Source organism: Genypterus blacodes, unplaced genomic scaffold (genome assembly GCF_046128005.1).
Source record: "Genypterus blacodes isolate CSIRO-AG114 ecotype Tasmania unplaced genomic scaffold, CSIRO-AGI_Gbla_v1 ptg000029l_1, whole genome shotgun sequence".
Classification (NCBI taxonomy): domain Eukaryota; kingdom Metazoa; phylum Chordata; class Actinopteri; order Ophidiiformes; family Ophidiidae; genus Genypterus; species Genypterus blacodes.
Genome location: NW_027466842.1, coordinates 1,366,038 through 1,391,771, shown reverse-complemented (window position 1 = coordinate 1,391,771; position 25,734 = coordinate 1,366,038). Strand labels below are relative to the sequence as shown.

Sequence of the window (25,734 nt, the reverse complement as noted above, 5' to 3'; positions counted from 1 at the left end):
TGTCAACTCAGGAAATCGATAAAAGAATTGCATGTCCTCTCTCTGCTTCTGTACATATCCACAGTCACATAATGGCCAGAAGCCAATCCAGTGAAGCACAAACGCAGAATAAACATTCAGTTGTTTTTCTTATACCGAAGCATTTCAGTGATTACAAAACACTTTCCTATCACTGTAAACATTGTAGATCATTTATTTAACACAGCAGACACACAGCAGACTCACTTTCCTCTGCCTGCCTCCAGGGCAGGCAACTCTATTGGAATGTTGGAAACATATTGGATTGATTTGTTTGTTAGTGTGTTGCAGCTTAGTTACAGAGCTCATTGGCCCTCTGGGTTGGAGACGATGTCATAACCTCCAGTGCACCACAGCATTCTGCAGTGCCTGTGCCTTATTGGTTATGAATTAGTTTTGGTGGACAAATATTGGAATACTCATTCCGAAGAAACACAGCAAATACTGAAATCCTTTAAATGGAACTCAGGCCCACACATAACCATAGCAAAGTGCTTCGTAGATTACATTCACTTTTTAAACAAGCGTTAAGCAATAAAACTACTTCAGGATGAATATTCCAGAGAGAAATGTTTAATAAACAGTACAATAAATGAATGCATACAGTTCCTTATCAAACATGGTCATATGAGGATGACTGAAATGAGCATTGGAAGAGATGATATATACAGATGGATCAATAACCAACATATGAATCTGGTTCTTTTAAAAACATGCAGGGTAGCTTCTTTCTCATTATTGTGCTTACAGACGTCCGCTTCGGGGCAAAGAGAGCTTCACTCTGTGTGGAGACAACAGCATCAAGTCCTTGTCCTTCATCCTCTGCTTTGTCATTCATATCAATTCAACAACTGGAAGCTGTCTACTGGGCATTACATGGGGATGGTGCACGTTATGCATGGTTCCTCCTTTTTGGTTAGCAGTTACATATACGTGTATGCTTACATTTTAAAATACAAAAATATATTACCTCTGTAGTTATTCAAGGAGAGCATTTGCACATGTAGTCGCGGTATCAGTATCTGTTACCTTCATTGTGACACTGTTGTACCTCACACAAGTAACAAGGTCATTTTTTATACATGAAATTCAAGTAAACAACATCAGGTCAAACAAAAAAGTAGATAATCAAGGACCTCATGCATAATGCAGTGTGAGAAACAGAAAAGAAAATTAGAACCAGAACAGGGTACAAAGGGGGGGGGGGGGGGAACTCTACATTATGGTAGTTTGTCCATAGAGTATACAGTTATAGGTATGGGGTCTCTTAGTCTGAATGGGACCGGCCCACTGGTCTGTATCCTGTACAGAAGCACAAACATTTGGGGCAGGATCGCTATCCTGAGCACGCCCAAGTCTTTACCCACGTATGAGGAAAAGAACAATGAAATGGACTCTGAGATGAGACTTTTGAGTGCCCAGGAAATCACCCTGTGAGTGTGTGTATGTGTGTATGTGTGTGTGTGTGTGTCATTTGGTAAAGCTGGAACACTTACTTGACCACTTACATATGCATCTATGCAGCGCGTAATCATGCATAGACTATTCCTCCACACATAAGGGCGACAATCACAGGAAAGAGGAGGGAAGAAGTCACTTAGAAGGTAAACAAAACATATTAACTTCAGGTACTTTTCTTTTGTTTTCCCCCTATATTTGTCATAATCTGGGACGGTATGGCAAATAAGGGTGTAGTTTAAAAAAAATGACATATTACACAACGTGTAATCTAGAGTTACGGAGGCATCAAACTCAGCAAATCAAACTTTTTTTCAGATGGATGTTGCACAAATCAAATGTAAAGGCTAAAGGTTTAAACCGAGTGAGAAGAGGCAAAAGGCAGGGGGGAAGAATCAGTGGATGGGAAGAAGCAGACGATGCTGTTACAGTTAAGAAATGCGCGTTTTCCACTTCCGTGTACTGCCTGTAAAAACCTTGCTGTCTCTACTTTACACCGACATCATTCTTCGCAGTGTCCAGTACGTGTAAAGAAGATCGCAACTTGCATAGTGTAACAGCGCAACACACAATGAGAAACAACAACAACACGCGTCCCTTTTTCCTCGCATTAACACACATATACACACACCGACTGAATAACAAAGACCGGTTCGTGACGTGTTACAAAGCCTCTCGCCTCTGTCCTCCCCGTGGCGGATCACACACACACACACACACACTTATACCTCAACATCTGACAGAATAATACTGATAGACAGAACAAAACAAAACACAAATACTGCAGAGATCAGTGCTATGTTGTACACATGAGACTGGAATAGTAGTGACTTTTGTTTTGTGTTTTTTGTGTTTTTTTTCAATAAGACTGCCTAGTAGTTGGGTTACATATCTAGTACTTTGGCTCAGTAGAAAAGAGAGACTGAAAAAAAAAAGGAATATGTGCACAGTATGCATACAAGTCTATGGATATATCACTGTACAAAAATGTCAAATTCTCTAAACGGAGGACATTAATAAGCATGACGTCATTGTTTGAGCTGAAGTAAACCTTACTCCAAAAAGTGTTAAATGCTAGTTTAAGTGTTTTCAACTACAGACATCCTCTGTCAGTCCTAAACCAAAGGGTTCCGTGATTGTAATCTGAAGGGGGGGGGGGGGCGGAGGGTCATTGGGAATCTACGGGCGCCAAACTGGACAATGTCTTTTCCATTTTTGTCCAGAGCTGAGGAATCCCAGGGCTGGCGCTCTCTCCCGTCTTCATCCGGTCGTGGAAATAATGTAGTAACGATCTGTCAGTTCATGATGAGAGAGAAAGCAGGCAAAGCTTTATGATACACCACTCTGTGATGACGTTGAGTTTCTTAATGCTGAAGGGTGTCGATGCGCTTAAAAAGTAATAGGATATTTAAAATTCGCCCCAATGTTTGTTCACACGGAGAAGGCCAATGTTATCAAGGTCCATTGTACTTGGGTAGTTCCTATGAAGAAGACAAATATAACAGCTCCTCTCTGCCATGGTGCGTTCATAGTGCAGTGAGATTCTCAGACTCCTGCCCAATCAGGAGTGTTTAGTCATGTTTGTCCCTGATATAGGCCGTTCTTAGCACCAGTTTATATGATGTCTGTGCTGGCAGGTAATGTTTCACAGGCGCACAATGGCAGAAAGAAAAAACACAACTGGACCACAACTTGTGAGCTCGCCGCCGTTTGGGTTCTTGTCCTGCTGGTGCCAGTCATTGTGCGTCCGCTCGGTCGTCCTCTCAGTTCATGGCGTGCTGTCGGATTGTGTGGAAGATCCAGTCCATCTTGGTGGTCCAGCCGCCGTGGTGGGCGTCGTTCATCTGCTTCATGAAGTAGTCGAGGGCCTCCTGCTCCGTCTTGTCCAGCGCCAGGGTCTTTCGGATGTAAGCGATGTCGTCGAAGGACTGCAGCTCGGGCATCCCGGAGCCCAGCATCATGGAGAAGAGGTTGATGAAGAGGTTGGCGTGCTGCCGGATCGCCAGGTAGGCTTTGTAGCACATCTCCTGGAACCTGAAGAGAGAGCGGCATTGACAGAAAATCTATTTTTAAAAAGGGTGAGCTGGACATCTCACAAATTCACTGCGAAGGGAAGGCTGGAAATAAAATCCATCCATCCTGTCTCTGAACGCTGAACTTTAATTTGGTCTGAGAGTAAAAATCAGCAGTACTTTTTCCCTCTCATCACAAATATTCTACCCCTTCATACCTTTCAAACTCTCTTGTTTTCGTGCACTCCTGTGTTCCTTTGCTTATAACAATCAGGAAATCCTGTGTGAGCACAAAGGGAACACGTTCTCTCTTGTACCCAAACTTCTTCTTTTTGTGGTCGAGGAAATGGCCAAAATCTATGTGGAAGAGCTGTAAAAGAAATAAGGGAAACAAATTACTTTATAAACAACACAAACAAAAAGCATACGGATACAAAAAACAGGGCCATCATCTTTACCTGTCCATCATCTTTGACCATAATGTTGCTGTTGTGTCTGTCCCCTATGCCCAGGATAAACGTGGCTACACAGTAGCCCGCACACGACCTTGTAAACAGGTCTATGGCCTGATCGTACCTACGAAGCAAAGGACACGGAAAATACTTTAGACAGGGTTCAGTAATTGTCACAATATGGTTCAGGCAGAAACTAAAGTGGTCCTTGTACTCCACTTTAATGACAACTGAAATGAATAATAAACACATGGAAAGAGAAATGTTACACACTGAATAAAACCCACAAGGCAATCAAGAGGCAGCAGTATTTCAGCTGTGATCATTCCCTACAAATGATGATTATAAAAGAAAGCAAGAGTCTGAAAACCCAAGACAGCACATCTGTAACTTCTGCTAACACAAAGTAAAGCAGCCAAGTGAAACATCTTTCAATCCATCACTGTTTGTGACACTCACATCTCTCCCTTGTTCTTATCCTTGAGCCACTGGTGCAATGTGTGGCTGTTGAACTGCAGCGCCCCCTTTAGGCCGCCTTTGCACTGGATCTGCATGATGGTGTGAGAGTTCCTCACCACCTCGATCAAACCCACGCAGTCGCCGATCGACAGGCATCCGTACGGCAGCATCCTGCGGCGGAAGGACGAAAAATGGACGGAGATGAGGACAAAGCTCAGAGACTCAGACTGCAATAAATACTAAACAGTAAAACTTAAACAAACTTAAACAACAACTAACCTTTCATCAAATGTTAACGAGGAGGTCTGCCACAACAGTACAACCCCTAGCACACATTATGTGCTGATTTCAACAAATACTTTACATATTTCTACACTGTGTAGTTGAATCCTATGGGCTCCATCTCATTTAACTGCACCAGTCAGCCGATAGTGATGTAATGGCTGCATTAATAGCTCATATGGAATGATCTGCGTTGTCCAGGCGGGACTGCCGCTAATCAACATTCATGCATGGAGCGAAGCACGTGAGGGGTATTCCACACTTGTTAATGTGTACCTGCGTCTTTATTGTCATGTTAAGCAGGACTCCTACCTCAGATCAAGGCCTTGGTTCTGCCAGATGTTCTCCATTATCCTAATGATCTGCAGTGTCAGCATGTCCTGCCTCAAATCTGGGGAGATGGGAGAGAGGATGACAGCGAGGTGAATATTAGCTGCTTAGCTGCTCTTTGATCAGGCTCATGATGCATTATGGAGCAGAGCTGTCAAAGTCGGTTCAATCACAGACGGTGCAGCAAAACACCCCAACAGCTGTGGTACAGTGTGCTGCAAATAACTTGTTATAGGCTGAACAGAGTGTAAAGAGCAAAGATGGGGTTGTGTTTCTGTACCATGACTGCCCTACAGGGTTGCTCAGATTGAATTATGCTGCATGCTCAGCAAGAGAATATTCAAATCTGTGTGCTGGTGTGTGTTTGTGTTGAGGCGCACGCAAGGATAAACAGACAGCAAACCTAACAAGATGCAGGCAGAGAGAGAGAGAGAGAGAGAGAGAGAGAGAGAGAGAGAGAGAGAGAGAGAGAGAGAGAGAGAGAGAGAGAGAGAGAGAGAGAGAGAGAGAGAGAGAGAGAGAGAGAGAGAGAGAGAGAGAGAGAGAGAGAGAGAGCTCACCATCTCCATTTTTGAAGATGATTTCATTGTTCTGAAAAAGCAGCTCAGACATCATATCTGGGTTCTCCCAATTAAGCCACAGAGGTCGCTTGGCTGATGACATCATCCTGCACTCCTCCAGGCTGTCACAAACAACAGCACCAGGAAGGAGAGAAGAAAGAAATGGTAATTTCTCTGTAGTTCTCCACACGAGTTCAGACTCCAAACAATACACAGAATATATTATAATAAATATATAATGTATTATTTCATTCCATTTTATTTTGTGGACTGACTCAAGACACTGTGTTCTAAGAGCAGGAGATGCAGTCTTTCCCTTAAACAAGTGTTATCCACATGTAAAGTATGGCAGGTTTCACTGCATACAATGAGAATATTTTCAGTAAACACAAGTTTAATTTGGGATGAGTACGAGTCAAAGTTAGATAAGACTTAAAGTTGATGTACCGGAGGTTTCCAAGCTGATGTGCTGGGTTCAGCGGAGAGGTGAAGCTTTGCAGTGCGTCCATGTAGTCAGGTCTCCTCATCTGCTCCACCAAGAACTTCATTTGAACCTTAGTTAGAAGCAGGCAAACAGAACAGTTCATGACACACAGCCAGTAAATACAAGTGTAGTCTGTTTGCGTCAACAAAACTTTCACAGCGGAGGGATCCTGCGTCAGGGAGTTTTGATGTGACATGAAGCGCCCCCTGGTGGCCATGGTGGAGGCCAACAGCTCTTGGCATTATCAAACAGATGGAATTTTAAACCAAATCGGCAAATTATTAGAATTTCACAGCTGTAGCCATCAAATGCATGGATCATTGTGTTTTATTGCTCCTACTCTGATTGAAACTACTGTGTGGCTGTTTGAGTATGGAGCGGTTCATTTAGAGTCATTGTAATGTCTGCTATTTCCTTTCACCTGTCCTAATACAGGATCGGCCTGTTGAAGTAGCAGAGGCGTTTAAATATCAACGATCTATTGCACTTCAAGTTTCACAGCCAAAACTGAATACGTACTTAAGAGAACAATGTCACGTTTGGGGTAATTGATGAAGCCGCCCTCAGGAAGACGTTACAGAGCTGCTACGGCAACTTATAATGTCTATACATCTCACAAACCACAATAACCAAATTAACAGCATTAATTACAATATGAAATGCTCAGTGCATCACAAATACCAGCTGCTGCGAGTCAAATTACCTTCTGCGCCTCATCCTTCTTCTCCTGTTTGAGGAGGTCGGTGAGATTGATGAGTTTCTCCATGGCCTCCACCTGTCTGCTCAGGTGCTTCAGATACATGCCACAGGCCCGGCAGTACGACTCCAGCAGCAGGCCGAACCGCGCGCTCACTGTCTTGTTGTGCATCTCTGACCTTGAAACCAAAAAAAAAAAAAATGGAAACATGGTCTTTGTAGGCTTATTGTATGTGTGTATAAGATCTCACAGAGGTGTTTAAAATTCAACGTCTCGTGAGAGCAGACAGTCAAGCGACATTGAAATAATTGTTTAACCTTTCAAGTCGCACACACACGCAACTTCCAACTGTCCCGAAGGAGACCTTTGAAAAGGACTCACTTTAAATGCCAGAAGAAGAAGTGTCCTATCCTCTGATTGGTTAATGCCTTTTTCAGCAGGAAGCGTGCAAGTGGATTGTCAAGATACTGCTCATACTTTAGAACCTAGGACAGCAAAAGGAAATAAAGAAATACCACAAAAACATTAGTATTTGTCTCAACACTGCTACATCAAGCTTAGACAGTCAACACAAGCACCCACAGTGTTGTCATGTGTATTTACAGCACAGCCAAATGAAGACGCCGCCACACCTGAACCAGTTGAATGAGGTACTGGGAGAGTTTGTCATCAGTTAGGTATTTCTCAAGGCACTTCACAGCAAAGTCTCTGATCATAGGATCGGGAAAGTTGCAATCCAGCAACTCCATGGCTTGTTCTGGCTTAATGGCTGGCCAGTCCTTCAGAAGGCAATACATCTGCGACGGAAACAGCAGAGCGTGACACACTTTCTTTCTTTGCAAATTTGAAACAACAGTAGAAAGTCCCTGGGAAAGGCGTGTCATCTGTGCTATCTGAGTAAAGAAATCAGCCGAGTCCATCCGTAAAAACAGCTGGTCTAGGCGGATATATATATATTTTGCCATGTGATGCCCTTCAAAACAAGGATGAGTCAGCAGCGGAAACCCGAGCCGGGCCTACCTGTGCAACCTCATCTCTGGAGTTCCATTTCACAGCCAGGAGGATCTTGGGAAGAATATCTGGTATGGTGACACAGTAATGTCTGAAAGAGTTTGGGGGGTAAAGATGAAGTTTATTACAACGATCCTCTCCATTTGTGGTGAAATGCAATAGTTTCCACAGACCCCTCATATACATACACACACACACACACACACACACACACACACACACACACACACAAATTTACCTGTGCCTCCATAAGAAGTCCTTCTCCTGCTCAGTGATTTCAGACAGCGGGTCTCTGTTACAGACCTGCCGTAGCTGCTCATTGTCACTGTCTGTCAGGGGGTTGTCACGGGCCAATCGGTTACTCTATTACACCATAAAACACACATAACGCACAGTATTAACATTAACTGAACAATATAGGAGTCATGTTTGCCGTTTTACGAGTCAGACTGCTAAATTACCCCCATGGGGTGTACACAAGCGTGAGCCTGAAGGGTGACTGAGAGGAGGATACTGAGTAATTGCCTGCGGCGTGAGAGAACAAAGCAGCAGCTCAGAAAGAAAATCAAATTCCACAATACGCGTGACATAAAAACAGCGCAGCGCACAAGTGTTTGCTATCTTACCAGACCGGTGTGGCAGTAATTAAAGCCAAGTTCTCTGGATATGTTCCAATTTGCATGGTCCTCAATGGTGCTCATATCAGGGAACTTGACAGGGCAACTGAAATGGTCAAACTCCAGCTCCAGACAAGGGGTTTCCTGTGTGTTTACAGAGCAGTGAGGGGCAAAAGGTAAGTCACAGCGTTTGAAAATTGACAAAGACAGAGATGTTGAGTTTTCTAGCTGCTTCATTACAACAGAAGCAAGTGCGACGGCTGAATCTTGTCCATATCACGAAGACAAATGTGCTTTGCTTTTTATCTTTATTTGTATTTCCTTGTGCATGAATGTTTGGCATTATGAACAACAAAACGAGCCAGAAAAACATAATGTTTCACCTTGTTGGGGTTGGAGCCTGTGACACCAATAGGGTTGAGCAGGTCTTCCAGGCCATGTGGCACAGGCCACAAGTTTAAAGCCATCTTCCCAGCCACTAGTGTGTGGGTGTAGTCAAACAGGTTGATGTTGCCCCAGGCTAGAGGACAGTGCTCCTACAGGGAAATACCAGAAACATGATGCATATGAAAATGATTAGAAAAGCAACAGCTCCAGGCTATGAAACAGGTGGTGAAGAGTCTACATTGTGGCGGGAAGTTGTTGATTACCGATACTATCTGACTTAACCCTTTAGAATCATCCGATACGACTTCGTGTTCGTAATACTGAACAGCCACGACAATACATTCCATTAGTGTTAGCAGAGAGATCGGTGTGCTCACCTCTTTAGCTCCCTTCCTGCCTTTCACAGAGCAGATGGAGAGGCAGAGTCGTGCGGCACGGGGGATGTCTGGAATGTACATGTCATAGTTCAGCCACTCATTCCACCTGGGATGAACGGAGGAGGGAAACGTTACAGGAATCAAACCCCCCATTATCGCCACAAATCTAGCAGAAGCGAGAGAAAAAAAACGGAGAAACGCTGTGTTCCGCTGTGTTATTACCTGGGATTCGAACAAGGCACACGCTGGGTGTTGACATTGTCACACAGCTGCTCCCCACCGTGGTATATCCCTGTCCTGACGTATATCTAGAATAGCCACAAGGACAATAGATTGTTTTTAAATAATCTGTCGCATGAGTAGTCCATTTATGATTGATACATTTCAGTCTTTCAACATGGCCCAGCAGCAGGAGAGGAGCAATCCCCCTTAAAAGTGAGATTACAGTCAGAATATATTTTGGTCACTATAGACAATAGCAATGTGAAATGCAGAGACTCTATATGGAAACAAACCACAGCAGGCAGGACTATAAGCAGAGTATTTATACCTTGTCAATGTCTCTGATGTTGACGTTGACATAGGTGGCGCATAGTATCCTAATCCTCAGCGTTCCATTAATTGTCCATAGAGGTTTGGTGGCCGTTTCCCCGTTCATATACGGCGTTGCTGTGGATATTCGCCTTGCATATGACGGCATGGCGAAATTGTCCATAGGCAGCTGGGAATACAGGCTGTCCTTCGCCATTAGCATCAAGTTGGGCATGCGGCCCAGCATGATGCAGCTGCGCACGTACTGTGGAGGACAGACAAAGTGGTATGAGCGGTGACGGCTCGTGCGGTTTCTATGTTATCTCCATGTAACTTAGTGGATTTCACAATTACATGTCAGCTACAACTTGAAGTCTCCAGCACTTTGTGGTTATATGCCATGATGTTTATAGTCTATTCTTGAATCAGCACATTTTACAGGCATCATATTTTCTCATAAGTTGTATTTCATGTCATAAATGTCATCCCTCTTTGGAATAAATGCCGATTCAATATGAAGTGGATCTCCGCCTCTCAAGTACGACAGCACCAGCTGCAGCTAGATCAAGATTAGATTAAATTACCTTATACTGACTCAGCGGGTACTTCTCCAGTAAGTATTCGTCACATCCGCAGACTTTGAGGATGTACTTGCCCTGGTACTCCTGAACGCACATTTTCAACTGCTCATGGGAGAGCAGCATGCTTCGCGTTTTCTTCCTGATGGCTTCAGCGATCACCTGCTCTGGCACATAATCGTGGTTGATCTTCAGGGTATACTTCTGTTTGTCATTGCTGGGTGACACAATCACCCATATGACCACAATTATTTGGCCTAATGGAAAGATAAAAGAAGATTAAATCCATCAACTATTTAATAGTGTGTCGTAGATGGTGCGCCAACATAAAAGATTATTACTTTTTATTCTATATTCAGGGGAATTTCCACAGAGAATATTTGCCATCTAAAACTAAACTAACTCAAAAGTCAAACATCTTACCTTTATCTAGCTTGTTATAGATGTGCCTGGGAAGTTCTACAGAAGATTCTACATTGGGAGGATAGACATACAGGGCTCTACTATGAGGTCCATTACTGTCTCTAAGGTCCACCGCCTCTTTACAAACGTTCAAAATGTTCCTTCTGAAGTCCTGAACTTCTGGATCTTTCACCAAATCAAACTCGCATATAGGCATCCCGATAGCAAAACCTACAAAACCAAGAGTACAAGTAAAATTAGCCATGTGGAATGATGCCCGTTAACATCATTAGAAAAACAGCAATTACAGAATGCAATACAATAACACAGAACATTGGGTCATCTGGATAATGACATTACTCTTGATATAGTATAGGCTTTGTGAAGTAAACTGATTAAAGAACTGTACCAATTTCTCTGTTGAGAATTTTCTCCTCTCTGTTGCCCACTGGCTCAATGACTTTGAGGAAAGCCTGGAAGAGCCTAAGGTCGCACAGCCTCCTGGTCTCATCATAAAACTCCTCCCTCTCTGCCTCCTGGTTGACGCTAACAAAGATGTAGGAGCTCTCCTCCTGCAGCAGATGGTAAAGAGGGTACTTCCTGGCCTCCTTGAACAGCTCGTGCTTGACTGTGATCAGCGTGGCCTCTCTGAGGCACTCCAATGTGAGAATCATGCCATTTGGCAGAAGGCAGTCCACAAGAATGCTGGGGGGCATCAAGTGCATCCCCCATAGTTCTCCTGAGGAGGGCCGAGGAGGCATGGTGGTGCCAGCAGCTCTGCTCTTTTTGACGTCTGGTAATTACAAGATTACTAATGTCCACCAACTGAGAGAGAGAGAGAGAGCGAGCGATAGAGAGAGAGAGAGAGAGAGCGATAGAGAGAGACAGAGTATGATATATAAGAACCACTGACCTGTTTAGAATAAGGAAACACCAGTGATTAATATTTAATTTAATTGATAGTAGAGATCAAATGTGATGGAAGGAAAATCTATTGACATTACACTCCTGACAGCATTCCTTCAAAACCTGGGATGTTAAGTATTTTATCTGGCGTAATTAAAATAAGGTTAATTCAATTAGGGGACTATGCAGCGCCACTACATGCCAATGAATGTATACAAACACCTTGTTATATGATACATAAAGTTGATTTGAATTATTTAAGACGAGTGCTTTAAACAAATTAAAATCTTAATCATTAGTAAGTATATAGTACATTTACTATCTATGTGAAGGCGTTATTACGGTGGTTCCAAGAAAACAACTCTGAATGTTAACATAACTTAATTGTCATCATAGATGGCACATTTTAGAAGCTCATACTTGAATAAATTCATCTTATACTAACTGATAATGTTAACGAATACTGAACAATAATGATCGGGATCTTGTATATGTTGTCGAATGAAATAACTCAATAATGTAAACAAACTTGTTCGCTAACGTTAGCTAACTAGCATCGCCCTTAGCATATGTAGCAGCTAACGCACTAGCCAGTCACCCCGTATACTTAATGCAGCGCCGCTGCTGGCTAACCTGGCTAGCCGACTTCACTAAGCAAATCAATGTCATTTGCAATATGAAAACACATTGTTGAATTTACTAAAAAGGGGAGAATCGTCGGAGTCATTTCCATACGAGTGTTCAGGTAGCTAACTGTGATGTAACATAATTAAGACGTTTCCAACAGAGACAGAATAACAAATGTGAAGTTACCTCTGTCAGGGCTTAACCGGTTAGCTGCGAGGCTAGTCCGCTAGCACAACCGTTCGCATCGGCTAGCCGAGGAAATCCCATTCACAGCCTCTCTGAGGGTCTCGACCACCGCTGTTAGCTGTGATCCATCCGGGCAGATATATAAAGGAGTCCGGACAGCCCAGCTCTGTGGTCAAAAGATGCTCCTAGCTCCCGGCGATGTTGTCAACATGTGATGGAGGAATGTGTCTGTAATACTCCATGATGTTATTCATCGTGTCGTCGCGAAAACAAACTGCACACTTTGGTATAGCACACTAGCTCCGCACAGCTAGCCCGCTGGACGGCTGCTAGCAGGCTCATCATGTTGGACCGCCCTCTCTCTTACACAGGGACATCACAGACCGAATATCATTCATGTCTTACAATAACAAGTGCTTTATTCATCTTGTACATGACTCATTGAGCAGATTTAATGCAGATTGTGGGATTCCCTTCGTCGCTTTTTCAATTATGACTTACTACACGTGTTTTATGAGATTATATTAAAATAAATAACAGCATTCCTCAACAAGATTTGTATGATTTCCTCATGATATCATGCTACCTTATTAAATGATATCACTAGTTGTTTGTGTGCTATTGGATGGTTGAAGAGGCTCTTTCTTATCTTTCTTAATTTATGATACTATAATTGGAGAGGAATTATAGAAGTGGGAGACATGAATGGACCCACCCTAGCACCCCCCTTAATGACATCATGATTATGTTACAGTTGACAGGAATACAGCCACCCTCGTGTCCCCCCATCATGGGATGAAAGTTTGTGAATGTGTGTTTGTGTGTGTGTGTTGACCTAATGTTAACACACAAGATAGCAGTTAGATAGCTTATCTAATCAAACATGGCCTACCGTATTTATATGGGTTTTTATTTGCATTTCCAAATTATAGTAATGAGACATGATTGGAACCATCCTATCACACATGATCTTATTCAAATGTGACCATAGAGGATGGTGAAGTACATTGATCTGTCCCACAGTAGTGACTTTATTTTTTTATTTGACATGACATCATAAACGAGGTCACAATAAACATGGATGTAACCCCCATAATGACATCACAAATGAAGTGGAAAAACATCTCAAATTCCAAAGAGAAAACCCCAACCATCACTGTCATTAAGATAATATAAGATAAACCTTTATTAGTCCCACACAGGGAAATTACAGGTTTAATGGGGTTCACTGGGTTCACCTCCATTCTAAATTATGGGGGTGCCAAAATGAAACACGGGGAGAGGATCTGAAGACTGATTGCTGAGACCTTCCTTGACCTCCAGAATGGATATGGAGACAAAGAGAACCTTTTCAGAGGCAAGGTGTACACTTCTCTGAACAAGGATATTAGAGACATCAACATGTGCTTGGCTGTGCTCCCTGGAAATGATAAAGTTTACTTATCAGTTGAGTCAATTCTGGAGGACAATCACAAGGATGCACTTCCTGACCATGAAATGAAAATGCCAAAGAGGAAACAACCGTGACTGACAGTTAGAAGCTGCGATGCAAATTGCAAGAGATTGGTTCTCAATTTGGTAACATTTGGTAACAACACTACTTCATTCAAACATGGCCTAACATGGCTGTAGGTTTGTCCCTTAGGGTGGAAGGCAGGAGGAAGGAGGGTCACGGGAGGCTTGGGCCACCAACACAGAAATACAAGGCTGTTCATGATACTATTAAATCTTTTGAAAACGTCATAGATATAGAAAACCTACAGCAGCCATCTTCAAATAGATTTCACACCGTTTGATGTATTTCTTGGTAGTATAATAATGAGGGTCATATGAATCAAACATTTTGAACAGCTGGTAGAATGTACGTCATTCATCACATACAGAGCGATAGTTTCCTCTTCAAGAAATGCCTCTAACTTGCATGTGAGAACACAGTGATGAAGTTGTTCTTGCTACACAGTCATATGCAGAATGCATGGTTGTGCTGCCCTGAGAGAATACGTGGAATGAAAAAATAAAATCATTCTGCTGAATGATTCAATACAATATCAAGGCTTCTAGAAGTCATGAGTTCAAACCGGCCCTGCAGGGGAGAGGTTTTCCAGTGAACATCTACATGCTTAAATTTAATAGCCCTCTTCACTCTACCAGGAATAAATTCGTAGTGAACAAATGTCATATCCTTCTGTTTTATTTTATTCATGATCTAAAATTGTCAAATGTAACAATAGCAATAATTATTGTTTTATGAACTAGGAGGAGGTTGCAGTAGTTATTAAAACGATTAAATGTTTACATTTTTTAAGGTCATGTCAAATAATGGAACAACTAATTACAAGATTTCTATTCGCAAGCGTACATTTTATTCTAATGTCTCAACAATTCAACATTTTCAAGAGTCATTTTTGATAGAGCAGCTTAATGTTATTTGGTCACTTAGAATATGGATGTAAAATTTCATTATTTCATTGGTTCATAAAATAATCACATCATTTATCAAAACATTTTTTTTTGAGAATTACCCATATTGTAACATAGCACAGCAGTAACAATTGCAAACACGGAAGACATCTTTGGAAAGAGAGCAGTGTTTCGCTCTGTCAGTTTGGTATTTTCATGGGTTAGGGTTAGGGTTAGGGTTAGGGTTGACACATGTTCACAACACATCATATTTAAAATTAGTGGTGCCATAAATGAAATGCCCTCATAAATGAATGCCCTTAAATTGTTTCATTTGTTTTGTGATTTTAAAACCATGCAGACAGTCAGTCATAGAGTTTCATGTTACAACCACAAACTGCCGTTAACACCTTGGAACATTCAGTTCATCATAAAAGCAGTGACATCCTCAGTGCCGCTTTTAAGTCAGCTGTTCCAAATATCTCAGTCGAAGAGGAAAGTTGCTCTAGGTCATAGTGAGGTCATTTGGAGGACGCGGTCCCTTTTACAGTTTACATACTGTCATATGTCCATCACCAAACCACATGCTTGGCTCCTACAGCTGCTGCCCATACTTCATCTCTTAATCTTCCCTATCTCTTCGCACAGTCTGGAGAGGTACTGTGTGAGTTTAACCATCACAATGATAAGGGTACCCCCTGCGAGCATACCAGAGGGCCACAGTAGCGAGTGGAAGACGGCACTGTGGCCATACAGCCGGGTCAAGAGGACACCGTCCTGCTCCTCGCTGGGGTCAAAGTAACAGGGGACCTGCTGATTCACTTTCAGACGCTCAGAGATGTTCATGATCATGGTATGCATGGCCACGCTGTCCTTCTGGCACCTGGGCACATAGAAACACTGCAAGGACAGAGAAATTAGGTTATCCAAAGGATAATCAGTCAATTGTACTTTTTGTTTTGGTGAATGATAAATTTGTATAATGTATCATCTATCTGGCACTGGAATAGACCAGGCAACATTCCAAGTCATATTTCATGTTCTGCTTTGGACCCAAAGTATAACCAGGCCAACATTTGACAGTCAGGGTCAACATTTGAAACAGTTCAGTAATTTCCAGTATTTTTTATCTGGCACTGCACTCACTTCAGAGCTGCTGTCCTGCGCCTCTTCATTGTGAGATAAACGGCTGACACGGCCGGTGTTATTGACACTGACGTAGACCTGCAGACAGGGGTATTTGGAGACTCTCCAGCAGTCTGTCCCACAGTGGTAGGAACAGTTCATGTCTGCTGTGACCGTAGAGTTGAGAACAACACACACACCCTCCTCTGTCCACACACTGTTTCAACATTTAAACGAAGATCCAGTTTAATGCATGTTGAGTACTGCCACTATGAAATCAACACAGCTTGTGGTATAATTTGCTCTTAAGTACTCTTAAGTATATAGTTTTGTAAAGCATTACTGCAATTGCAGGTGGATGGAGCACTCAAGCAGTTTTTCAATAAGCACATGCCATGAATAAAACATGTTTCTGACAGGAACATCAAAGTAAAGTCTTTTACAAGGAAGGTAAAAGACATTTACCACTGCAGGTGTTACCTGTCTGCATAGGAGCGCAGGATGGTGATTCCCAGGACAAAATACATCATGACTGAAGAAAGGATCATTCCAAGACCGAGAAGAATGGCTCGATCTTCACCAGCCTTCTGAGCTGTCACTGTCTTCTTTTTGTCCAATATATCTACCTCCCGAAACTTCTGGTAGATTGACCTGCTGAAAGAGAGCAGAAGTGAGAGTCAGGGCAAATCTAGATATGATGTGGAAATCCAAGTGTGTGATCAGTGAAAGAGTGCGAGTGAGATCCCTAATATGTGTTTTAGGAAATGGTATGAACTTGTTACCTCCTTTCATTTCCCCTTCCATGTCCTGCTGCATTTTTGGCCCCTGCCACAAAGAACATCTTTCCTGATGATCCTCGTCCTTTTTTGCTTACTGAAGCCGAGCGGAAAGATTGTTGAAAAGACCTAGGAAGATTCAACCACATTTATGTTCAGCTCTCCTCAAGCATCAGAAAGACAAATTAACGAAAGATGTATTGATATTCAAATTCACTTTTACCACCAAGCTCATAAACATAACGAAAAACTCAAGTCACAATTTGCAAATCAATCTTACTCAGTTTTCAGTAAAGGAGCCACAACTGATACTCTACCTTTGGTGCATCTTTGCTGCCAAAGCCACTACCCTTTTATGCAGTTTTGTAGAAAAAGAAGAGCAAGTTTCTCTCCTCACTGTAAACAGCCGTTCCTCATTACCAGATAACCAAGCTCAGAATACAAAGCGTTGGTACAAAAAACTCCCATGATACAGTGGACCCTGTGGTCACAGCCACCAGGTAAACATCGCATTTTGAACACAAAGAAACGCTAGTGAAGGTAAACAAGACGATGGATTGCCGCAGATGAAAGGTGTTAATGCTGATGAAATGCTGAAAAAAACCTACCGCCTGTATCGTGAACACTTCTGCTGTCAACACAAAGTCATTGGCTCCTCTCCTGGCACAACAACAACACCTTGCTTGTGTTTCCTCTCTATGCTGGTCCTATCATTTGGAGAGAACTCAGCATTTAGTCTTTTACAGATTTGTCAACCTAAATAACATTAAACTTGATTTATAAGCAAACGAACAGGCAACTAAGACATGATGAGTTATTAGTTCTAGGTCGCCCAGAGGTTAATGTTAAGGTGAGGGTCGATGCAAACCCACTCTCGAGATTGCTAGGCCTTTATTTCAGCATCATTTGGAATAAATTCATTCGCATAGCGACGTTGTTAGTCTTATGTGTTGATTTCCTAATATCAAAGCCATGAGGTCAATACATTTGTTAGAAACCAAGAGTGAGTCAAAACTGATTTCAAAATACAATTTAGTGAAACAATATGAATTACTCCCCCTTGGATGTAAATGGGAAATCAGTATAGAATGGATTTAAATGCTGAATCCATTTCCGTTTCATACTGCTTTCATTCTACTAACACATAAGCAGAATAGGCAGGCTGTTTCATACATGCGGGGGAGAACAACTTCCACTGAGTGCTGGGAGCAGAATCGATAGAAAACAAGCCAAGAAGTTCTTTTTAGATGAGTAATTTCCTCATTGTATTACATTCCCAGCTGCGTAGGGGAAATGTTGCTGGGAGTAAACTTCAATGTGATACAAACAATTTGAAAAGAATCTGAAACAAAGCCTAAATGTAGACATAGGAATAAAATTACTTACGAACTGGCATGCATACCCACAACAAAGACACACACTTACTTTAATGTTATGCTGTGTATTATCATAACTTTCCAGCTTTCCTCCTCCGTAAGAACATGCTACCATTGCCTCTCGAGTGCCTCAAGTTCCACACATAACTGTATTGATTTCAGCTAAAGATGGACACACACTTCAGAATGACTGCTTTACTCCTTGTACCAACTCTAGTCAAGCAAGGCTTGTAAAGTCTTTTGAGAGCTGTAAATTTGTTGGGAGCTGTTCTCCGTGTTCTGTGGAGGCTGGACTTGTGGTGACAGGTGACTTCCTGCATAATAACTTATAAGGAATGGGCAGTGGCATTCCATTTAATGATATATGGAGTCTCATATAGGCAATCTGCCTGACCTTGCAGGGCTGTTAGGTCCAAATGAAATGGATCAAGCGTTTGTTAAGAAAGTGTAAAAACAAATAGATTTTCCACATTGGAGATTTTTTTTTTTGGAGTCTTAATTTTCTCTATGCAAAAGTTCGAGAATATCAAGTAGTCATATTCATTTCAATAAGGTCCATGCAATAGCTGAAGGTCTGAAAACATGTAGCTATCACAACTGAAATTCAAATGAGAGAAATGGCATTTGACAGTTTAAGTGTGATAATGATCTCTGAAAGCAAGAGGGATGAGTATGATATTCTAATGGCAAACTTGAAAGATTGTTTTTGAATACATTTGTGTCCTTTTCCATATCACTGCTTATTGAAAAGCTGCTGAGTGTGCGGTGTCATCACATGAAGCACTGGGGGGAGAAAGTCTGTGTGTGTGTGTGTGTGTGTGTGTGTGTGTGTGTGTGTGTGTGTGTGTGTGTGTGTGTGTGTATGTGTGTGTGTGAGGCAGTGAGGAGATGCTTCGACGCCCAGCGCTGTGTGAAACTGCTTGCTGCAGCAGGAATGTATTGTTCCGATTTTCCCATTATCTCTTTAATGCACTACATATCCCAGCTGGAGGCAGAGAGGATAGGCCGACTTCACTGTAAATTCTTTATGGGTGTGTCCTTGGTTCATATTTCTTACAGCTGCCTCTCAGCAATCTTGTGAGACTGTTTGAAAGCAGTTGTGAATGAGTGATAAACCAAAATACCATGTGCCAACGTCATACCACTGTGAGGCAGGTGTAGATTCTACAACCCTCTGGAACTTCCTTTGACTCCTTAATTTCAAAATGCATGTAAATGGGAAAAGCCAATTGAAAGCATGTGTAAAATAGACAGCAGCGACAAAGAGATGTGGTTGCTGGAAGGCTGGCATTTTCAGTTTCATGCCCGAGAGCTCAGCTTTGATCCTGTCATGTTTGGTTTTAGTACGTGCCAGCTCTGATATCCCGTGCTAACGCTGTTGCTTGAACATTTCATTCACACCCCGACACTGTGGTTTTGCAAAGCTTGACTATCAGCTTGCTCCTAGACAAAGAATGTCTCAGGATGTATTTTTTGACTTGTCCTTCCAGTGATTATTGCTCCACTGTCAGGTGTCGTGATGTTTTGTGCCTTTAAAAAGATAGATCTACACAGCACCCTGCAGAGGTGTAACAAAATAGTAAACACTTACCTGAGGTGCACAAATAGGCAACTGGGCAGTGTTAACAGTGTGGCATTACAAACTACACGTCATGAGCATATTGTACATGCTGTTCATATTATTGTACATGCTGTTCATACTATTGTATATGCTGTTCATAAAATTTGACACAATGCAGTGTCAAAATCCAGTCACCCATTCATAATTGAATTACACAGGTTGCTTTGTTGTTTACGACCCTGGTGTTCCTCAAATAGAGTAGTGCATGACAGCATGTTCTTATGAATATAGGGAGAGGTGTCCAATTAAGATTCTTCAGTACAACTCTACAAAGAGGCAGTATCCAATGACACTTTAAAATCATTTTATATAGCTACAACACGTGCTGTAACTTAACCTGACCTTTATCATTCATAACTACTGTGTGTGACTACTTAAGATTTTATATTATTGGTACTCCCAGCCATAAACCGGCGTGTTGTAATCTGTATAAGCTCTTATGCATGCTGTATCATTTTTCACTTCACACTGTGATATCTGTGTTAACCGTCTCTCCCCAATTAGAGTAAAGCTCAGTTCTGTGACTAATGTGAGCTGAGTAAAAGTAGCGGTGGTAATATACCTAATCTGTGATGTCCTACCTCTTGTTGGAAGATTGTATTGATAATCCAAACTTTGTCAGCAGTGGCTCTTCAACATGTTCTGGGCTCCCAGGGACAGCAGCCGGCTTCCCTTTATTTAAAGTCTTACCCCAAGTGAACAGAATGCCTCTCATACCTGTGTAAGTAATATGAGTTCCCTGTACAATGCCGTCATGTTTAAAATGAGTTGCACAATGAATCTCAACTGTCCCTCCAAATAACTCACTCTGACCGGCTTCAAAGTTGGCCCGCTGCTATGTTTGTTGCAGGCACTGTTGCACGTGCACAGAGGAATCCAGGGAGCAGCTTGAGTGGCACATGTTTTCCACAATACAAACCTACGGTGTGTTATGGAATATGTAATGATATCAAACAATACCAACAAGAAAGAAAAATGTTACCTTTTGCCACAAGGTGTCCCTGCAACCTTAGAAACTGCAGACAAATGTTAAATGCAATACTGCCAGCAACAGCACACGTGGAACATGGACCTCTTTTGATGTTTTGATAGGATGCCGATTCTATTTACGTCCCATAAAAAAAAACCTATTAGTGGATGACGAAGAGAATCCTGACACTGACTAGTTATGGATAACATGATAGTAATACATTTGTCCTTTGGTTTTGGAAGTCATTGTTTATTAGTGGGTGTTCCACAAGCTCAAATTCTCAATTAATGTTTTTGAAAGATGCACTGTTATAGAAGAATTGAAGCTTTTTATATATCTAGTTTCTTAACCACAATGGTTCAGTGCGGAAGATCGATTCATATATGTGTCATTAATTTCCAGTGATGCATTACTGTTGATTTTTCTATAGTTTAATTATTTTCTTGTAGCATAAAAATGGTTCAGACACGGATGCTTGACCTCTGTGAAATGGATCTACACTGGAAATGATCTTTGTTTTATTTCCAGCAAATTTCATATGTAGAGGCTATTCTTTGTTCTTTGTCTTATTCTGTGAAATTTCTACGCTATTTCTGCCGCAGGAACAATTAGACAGTCTGGAGGATTTCCCCTGCAGACCCCAACTGATAAGCCATCTTGTATGCAGCCATTACTGATCTGTAATTTTTCCCTTGGCAACAAACCATACCACCTCAATCCATGGCTTCCTGCAAGCTCTACTCAATCTAACATAGTGAGCAGAGGAAATTACAGACATTCTCCCCTGCAGAACTCTAGAGCTGCTTCCTTCCTCTTCGCTCCGGTGCTTTTTCATTTAATTATACCCCGGCCTCAGATTTAGCCCTGAAAAAAATAACACTCCCTTTATATACAGTGCGACACCAGGAAAACACATGGACAAATGGTAGGATCACAAAAAAGATTCAAGGGCAGATCGAGACGAGGATGTATTTATTTTAGGCCTAAACATAGCGGCAAAGGACTGCAGACAGTCTTGGAGTGCCACATTTGGAGGTGAAACAACGTGGTTACAGGGGGGATGAAAGGCGATTCTGCTTCTTTGTTTCTCTGAGTCTAAAAATAGCTCTTGCTGAGCAGGCAGTGAAACCGTGCAGCAGTCCCTTCCCTAGCTTTCTCTCTTTCTCCTTTTCTGTCGCTCACCCTCTTAAAGTAATGCATCATGTTAATGATGCTGTAGTGGCATGTCGTTGCCCTCTTCGGCATAGATGTGTCACCTCTTGGGTAAGCCTGGCAAACAGCATTTGTCATGCGCACAGGACGGGAATAGGTAATGTCCCTTTGAACTGTTTATTCAGAAAACACGAAATTACAAAGTCAAGTGTATGCGCCACTGTTCTTTGTAATGTGCAGTCAAAAAAATGTTTCCTTTAGTATCGCTTACAATACTATGAAGCATACTTAATAAATGACAATGATGCCATCAGACTAACAAGGTGATCCCACTACCAACACTAATGTCATCTAATAAACTATTATAACAATGATGCGAAACACCAACAGTGATGTTACCTAACATTACAGCTTTTTGACTTCTTTTTGTCTGGGAAATTATCAAATGCAGCTATGTTGTTAAAATCCAGTGAATTCTTCTATGGGCTCGTTCAGCCTGCCATAGGGCCAACAAATCAAACACAGATAGCTAGATCTGCGTCTTCTTCTGGCACCTTCACTTGAAAAAACATTTGACTGGACGTCTACCAACATGGCTATTGGCTCCACACACAATCATGAGAGGATGCAGGGTTGCGTATTAGTCAAGTACTCTTTCCAGTTGTTGTTGGCTGCTGTCTTGCCACAGAATGGATCCACAACTATTTCATCTTGGCGGTCGATGAGGCTCCCCAAATCGACGGACTTCGCTCTTCTGCTTCTTCACTCTTTAATCTCATAGGCTACAGTATGCAAACTTTCTTTCACTTTGAAGGGTAGTTTGGACACCAACGTCCTTGTGTTCACAAGGTTGTCCGTCTCCTCTAATAATTCAGCTTCCTTTATCGAGCTACAACCAACCAAACACATTGTGTAAGCACTTAATGCCCTTCCGTCGTCAGCCTTGATCTGTGGCCAGTCTTCGTCAATGCATGTGTTGTTGATCAATAGCTGGTCCCCATTGAGCTTATGTAGCAGTCACTTCGCCCTGGTGTAGCTCTGGTGTGCTCATATGCCACCTGACACACAACTGCAAACAAGCTCTTGGGGTTTGCCGACCATAAATGGTTCCTTGTAATACAATTTGTCTTGATCATTGTCCGTCTTTTGTTCTATTTAATGCTTGAACGATTTGATGAAGGATTTGTATTGCAATGCGTCTACCCCTGAACTTGGTATCCTTGGTTGGCAGCTGGGATTGATTCTGTTGTTTTATTAGTTACTTGGTGATTGCATTCTGTCTTTGCATCACTTCCATCACATCATGGCTTGGACATTGTAATTGAAATCTGGTTGTACCACTACTGGTGCTTGGGAGTATGATGTTTGGGATTGCGTGTGAAAGTCTCTGTTGCTTGATTGAACAGAAAAACATTGCTCTTACTCGTTCACACCTTGTCTGCTTTGTTTCATCGTGGTTTGTGCTCCAACCATTTTCTGATCCTTCTTTGCCTTTAAGTGCTTCTGTTCTTGCCTTGTTTTGCAGTCCTTAACTCAGTTCAACCCAGATTGTCTTTTTTAGCCTTGATTCTGGCTTATTGTAGGTTTAAAGCTTTTATAGATTTAAACCAACTCACGCTGCTGCCTTGCATTCAGTGCTGCCACACATTCAATCAGAACTGTGTGTTCCACCTTTGTCCTTGTCTATTCTCTGGCAGGGGACATTTTGTGTGTGAATCAGTTCTGTTGCTCTATTTTTTCTTCTTTGGACAGAAGACTTTCAACATCATTGTTAGAATCGATTAACCCATTTCGAACCTGTGCAAAATCCTTCTCTATCAACACTTTCACCCTTTTCACATTTAGAGCATCACTCATCAATGTCTCCACTTCATCTATATCTCTCTTAGTGCTCCAAATGTGTGTTTCCTCTTTGCAATGTATCTTCTGCCGCCTTTGACGTTCTACTGTACTTTCTAATGTGCGGTCCAAAAACTTGTCGTTCCAATGTTGCTTACAACAGCATCAAAGCTATAAAACTTAATTAGATAAATGATAATGACGCCATCAAACTAACAAGGTAATGCCGTCAAACCACCAGCAATGATGATGTTTCCAATAAACGTTATAACAGTAATGTCAGCTAAACTAACAAACTTACAACAGTGATGTATTATAAATGAGATATTTTTATGGCATTCCAGTACCTTAGACACAGTGCACTGAGCATCCTTGCAGTATTATTGTTGTTGTGCAGTTGTGAGGTGGTTAAAATATGTTTCCTATGTACATATTTTTGTACTTTGGATATGAGAGCTACAGGAGCCTTTATTTTGTGATGAATATCAGCAAATTTTAGGCAAATAAGGAAAATACAAATCATCTCCACCTGATGATATTGCTTATTTTAGGGTTTTCACAATTTAAAAAGACTAGGAAATGTGGATGTCTTCCTCTTCTTTTGTAGCTATTGCCTCTGTGATTTCTCCTTACATCAGACTCTAATCTCCTCTAACTGAGGCTGTTTCATTTCTTTCTTCCTAACACACAAGTACACACACCCGCAGATACACACACCCACACACACATGAATAGGCAGTGCTGTTGTTGCTAAGGCAGTCGACAAAGCTTGCTGCTACTTGTGTGGCTGTATCCAAGTAATTACACAATGACAACAGGTCCAGGACACATTTATCAGTGTTGCTGGTGTGCTCAAATCCCTAGCAACCTTGTGTTATGTTGCTGCAGATTTCTTCCCCTCCCCCACATATCATAATTCTGTTCAATTTGAGTTCTCACGTTTATGCAGGGAAATAATCATGATCTATTTCAGAGATTGCCATCTATAGTCATGGTGCTACCATGAAAAACTCAACAGCAAGTTATAAGCTGTTATAAGCTTTATACATGTGCATTGTTCATGTACATGTATGTGTATATAAAAATAGATTGGTAGGCTTTTCACTCACTGTGAAAGAAGTAAATCAATTCACAATGTTCATCCAAGAGTGAATCATACATTGTATAAATCCTGGCATTGGAAATGAGGAATTTGCCTCACATTTCTCCACTGGCAGCCAAAACACCCTCGCACAGTGGGAGAGATGGAACACATATTTCTATTTCTCCTGGCTTGAGGAGAAGGACGTGAGGAGCAGAATGTGGGAAACACCCATGACTGAGCTAATACAGACATGTTGCACTGAAGGACTGAGAACAATGTGCTATGTGTGTTTGTGCCATCAAGACTATATACTATAATAAACATAAATAAAAATACCCCTGTACTGTATATGCCCCATCTATATGTGTGCATATAGCGCAGCCAACATATTAGATTGGGAAGTGTCCAACAGCTGTATTACAAAGATACTGTGTTGACAAAGGGCCAGATGAACTGTGATAAGCAAGTGGGAGGCTGAAATAGGTTGCAGACTTGGAGATGGCAAAACCAAAAACATCACTGGACGGTAGCAGCATACAGTGGCTGCGACAGCCAAACGCATCACTCAGCAACAGAATGTGTGAACGGGGCTAAAGAGCTGTAAATCTCGTGTGAGCCTTTTACACATTCTCCTTTACGACCTGATAGGAGACTAATCTCATCTACCTTTATTATATTACATAACACACATTGGCTCAGTGCAAGTTGATATTACTAACTTATGACTTTGCTCTTTGACCTGCCTTTATCTGCAGTATATGTGAATAAACATGCAGCGTATGAGAAATACAGAAAATATGTTGCATGTGCATCAGTGCTCCCTGCAGGGATGATACACATTTCCATGGCAGTGAGAAAAACACTTCAACAAAGGATGCACTGCAGTCTCTGCTGTGGTACTACTAAAACACTAATTCGCCCTTTTCATCTTGTCATCATCTCAGGTAGAATAGGGTATATGCAATAAAGTCAGCAGATTCTCTTGTTACATTCTGTGTACATTGAACATAACTCACT

At 41.8% G+C, this 25,734-nt stretch overlaps 2 protein-coding genes across 3 annotated transcripts; both read right to left on the bottom strand.

Annotated features, from left to right (window-relative positions):
- Positions 1-575: 575 nt before the first annotated feature.
- On the bottom strand, positions 576-12,711 carry LOC142994171 (phosphatidylinositol 4,5-bisphosphate 3-kinase catalytic subunit alpha isoform). 2 transcript variants are annotated; one of them, XM_076144888.1, is made up of 21 exons: positions 12,375-12,711; positions 11,065-11,480; positions 10,677-10,886; positions 10,260-10,510; positions 9,695-9,940; positions 9,367-9,452; positions 9,145-9,250; positions 8,764-8,916; positions 8,390-8,524; positions 8,002-8,126; positions 7,773-7,854; positions 7,385-7,549; positions 7,134-7,237; positions 6,759-6,930; positions 6,019-6,125; positions 5,572-5,693; positions 4,994-5,072; positions 4,400-4,570; positions 3,947-4,064; positions 3,707-3,858; positions 576-3,510 (listed from the first exon to the last, which is right to left on the bottom strand). In XM_076144888.1, exons 2-21 carry the CDS (start codon positions 11,414-11,416, stop codon positions 3,240-3,242), a joined length of 3,207 nt encoding a protein of 1,068 aa, XP_076001003.1. In that variant the 5' UTR covers positions 11,417-11,480; positions 12,375-12,711; the 3' UTR covers positions 576-3,239. The 2 variants fall into 2 exon arrangements, with proteins under 2 accessions (XP_076001003.1, XP_076001002.1); XM_076144887.1 differs by lacking the exon at positions 12,375-12,711 and having other exon boundaries at positions 11,065-11,485.
- Positions 12,712-14,511: 1,800 nt separating this feature from the next.
- LOC142994010 (calcium-activated potassium channel subunit beta-2-like) lies at positions 14,512-17,348 on the bottom strand. The gene is made up of 5 exons (XM_076144654.1): positions 17,284-17,348; positions 16,682-16,804; positions 16,380-16,553; positions 15,921-16,116; positions 14,512-15,674 (listed from the first exon to the last, which is right to left on the bottom strand). Exons 2-5 carry the CDS (start codon positions 16,738-16,740, stop codon positions 15,390-15,392), a joined length of 714 nt encoding a protein of 237 aa, XP_076000769.1. The 5' UTR covers positions 16,741-16,804; positions 17,284-17,348; the 3' UTR covers positions 14,512-15,389.
- Positions 17,349-25,734: the final 8,386 nt, after the last annotated feature.

What these genes read in the sequence shown, in the direction of transcription:
- LOC142994171 (XM_076144888.1), bottom strand. Translation starts at nt 11,416, where the DNA reads ATGCCTCCTCGGCCCTCCTCAGGAGAACTATGGGGGATGCACTTGATG. An exon ending in ACCTCATTCAACTGGTTCAG is followed by an intron (nt 7,238 to 7,384) that starts GTGTGGCGGCGT and finishes TTGCTGTCCTAG; the next exon opens with GTTCTAAAGTATGAGCAGTA. An exon ending in AAAACAAGAGAGTTTGAAAG is followed by an intron (nt 3,511 to 3,706) that starts GTATGAAGGGGT and finishes CTCTCTCTTCAG; the next exon opens with GTTCCAGGAGATGTGCTACA.
- LOC142994010 (XM_076144654.1), bottom strand. Translation starts at nt 16,740, where the DNA reads ATGTTCTTTGTGGCAGGGGCCAAAAATGCAGCAGGACATGGAAGGGGA. An exon ending in GGAAGGGGAAATGAAAGGAG is followed by an intron (nt 16,554 to 16,681) that starts GTAACAAGTTCA and finishes GCTCTCTTTCAG; the next exon opens with CAGGTCAATCTACCAGAAGT. An exon ending in CTGCGCTCCTATGCAGACAG is followed by an intron (nt 16,117 to 16,379) that starts GTAACACCTGCA and finishes ATGTTGAAACAG; the next exon opens with TGTGTGGACAGAGGAGGGTG.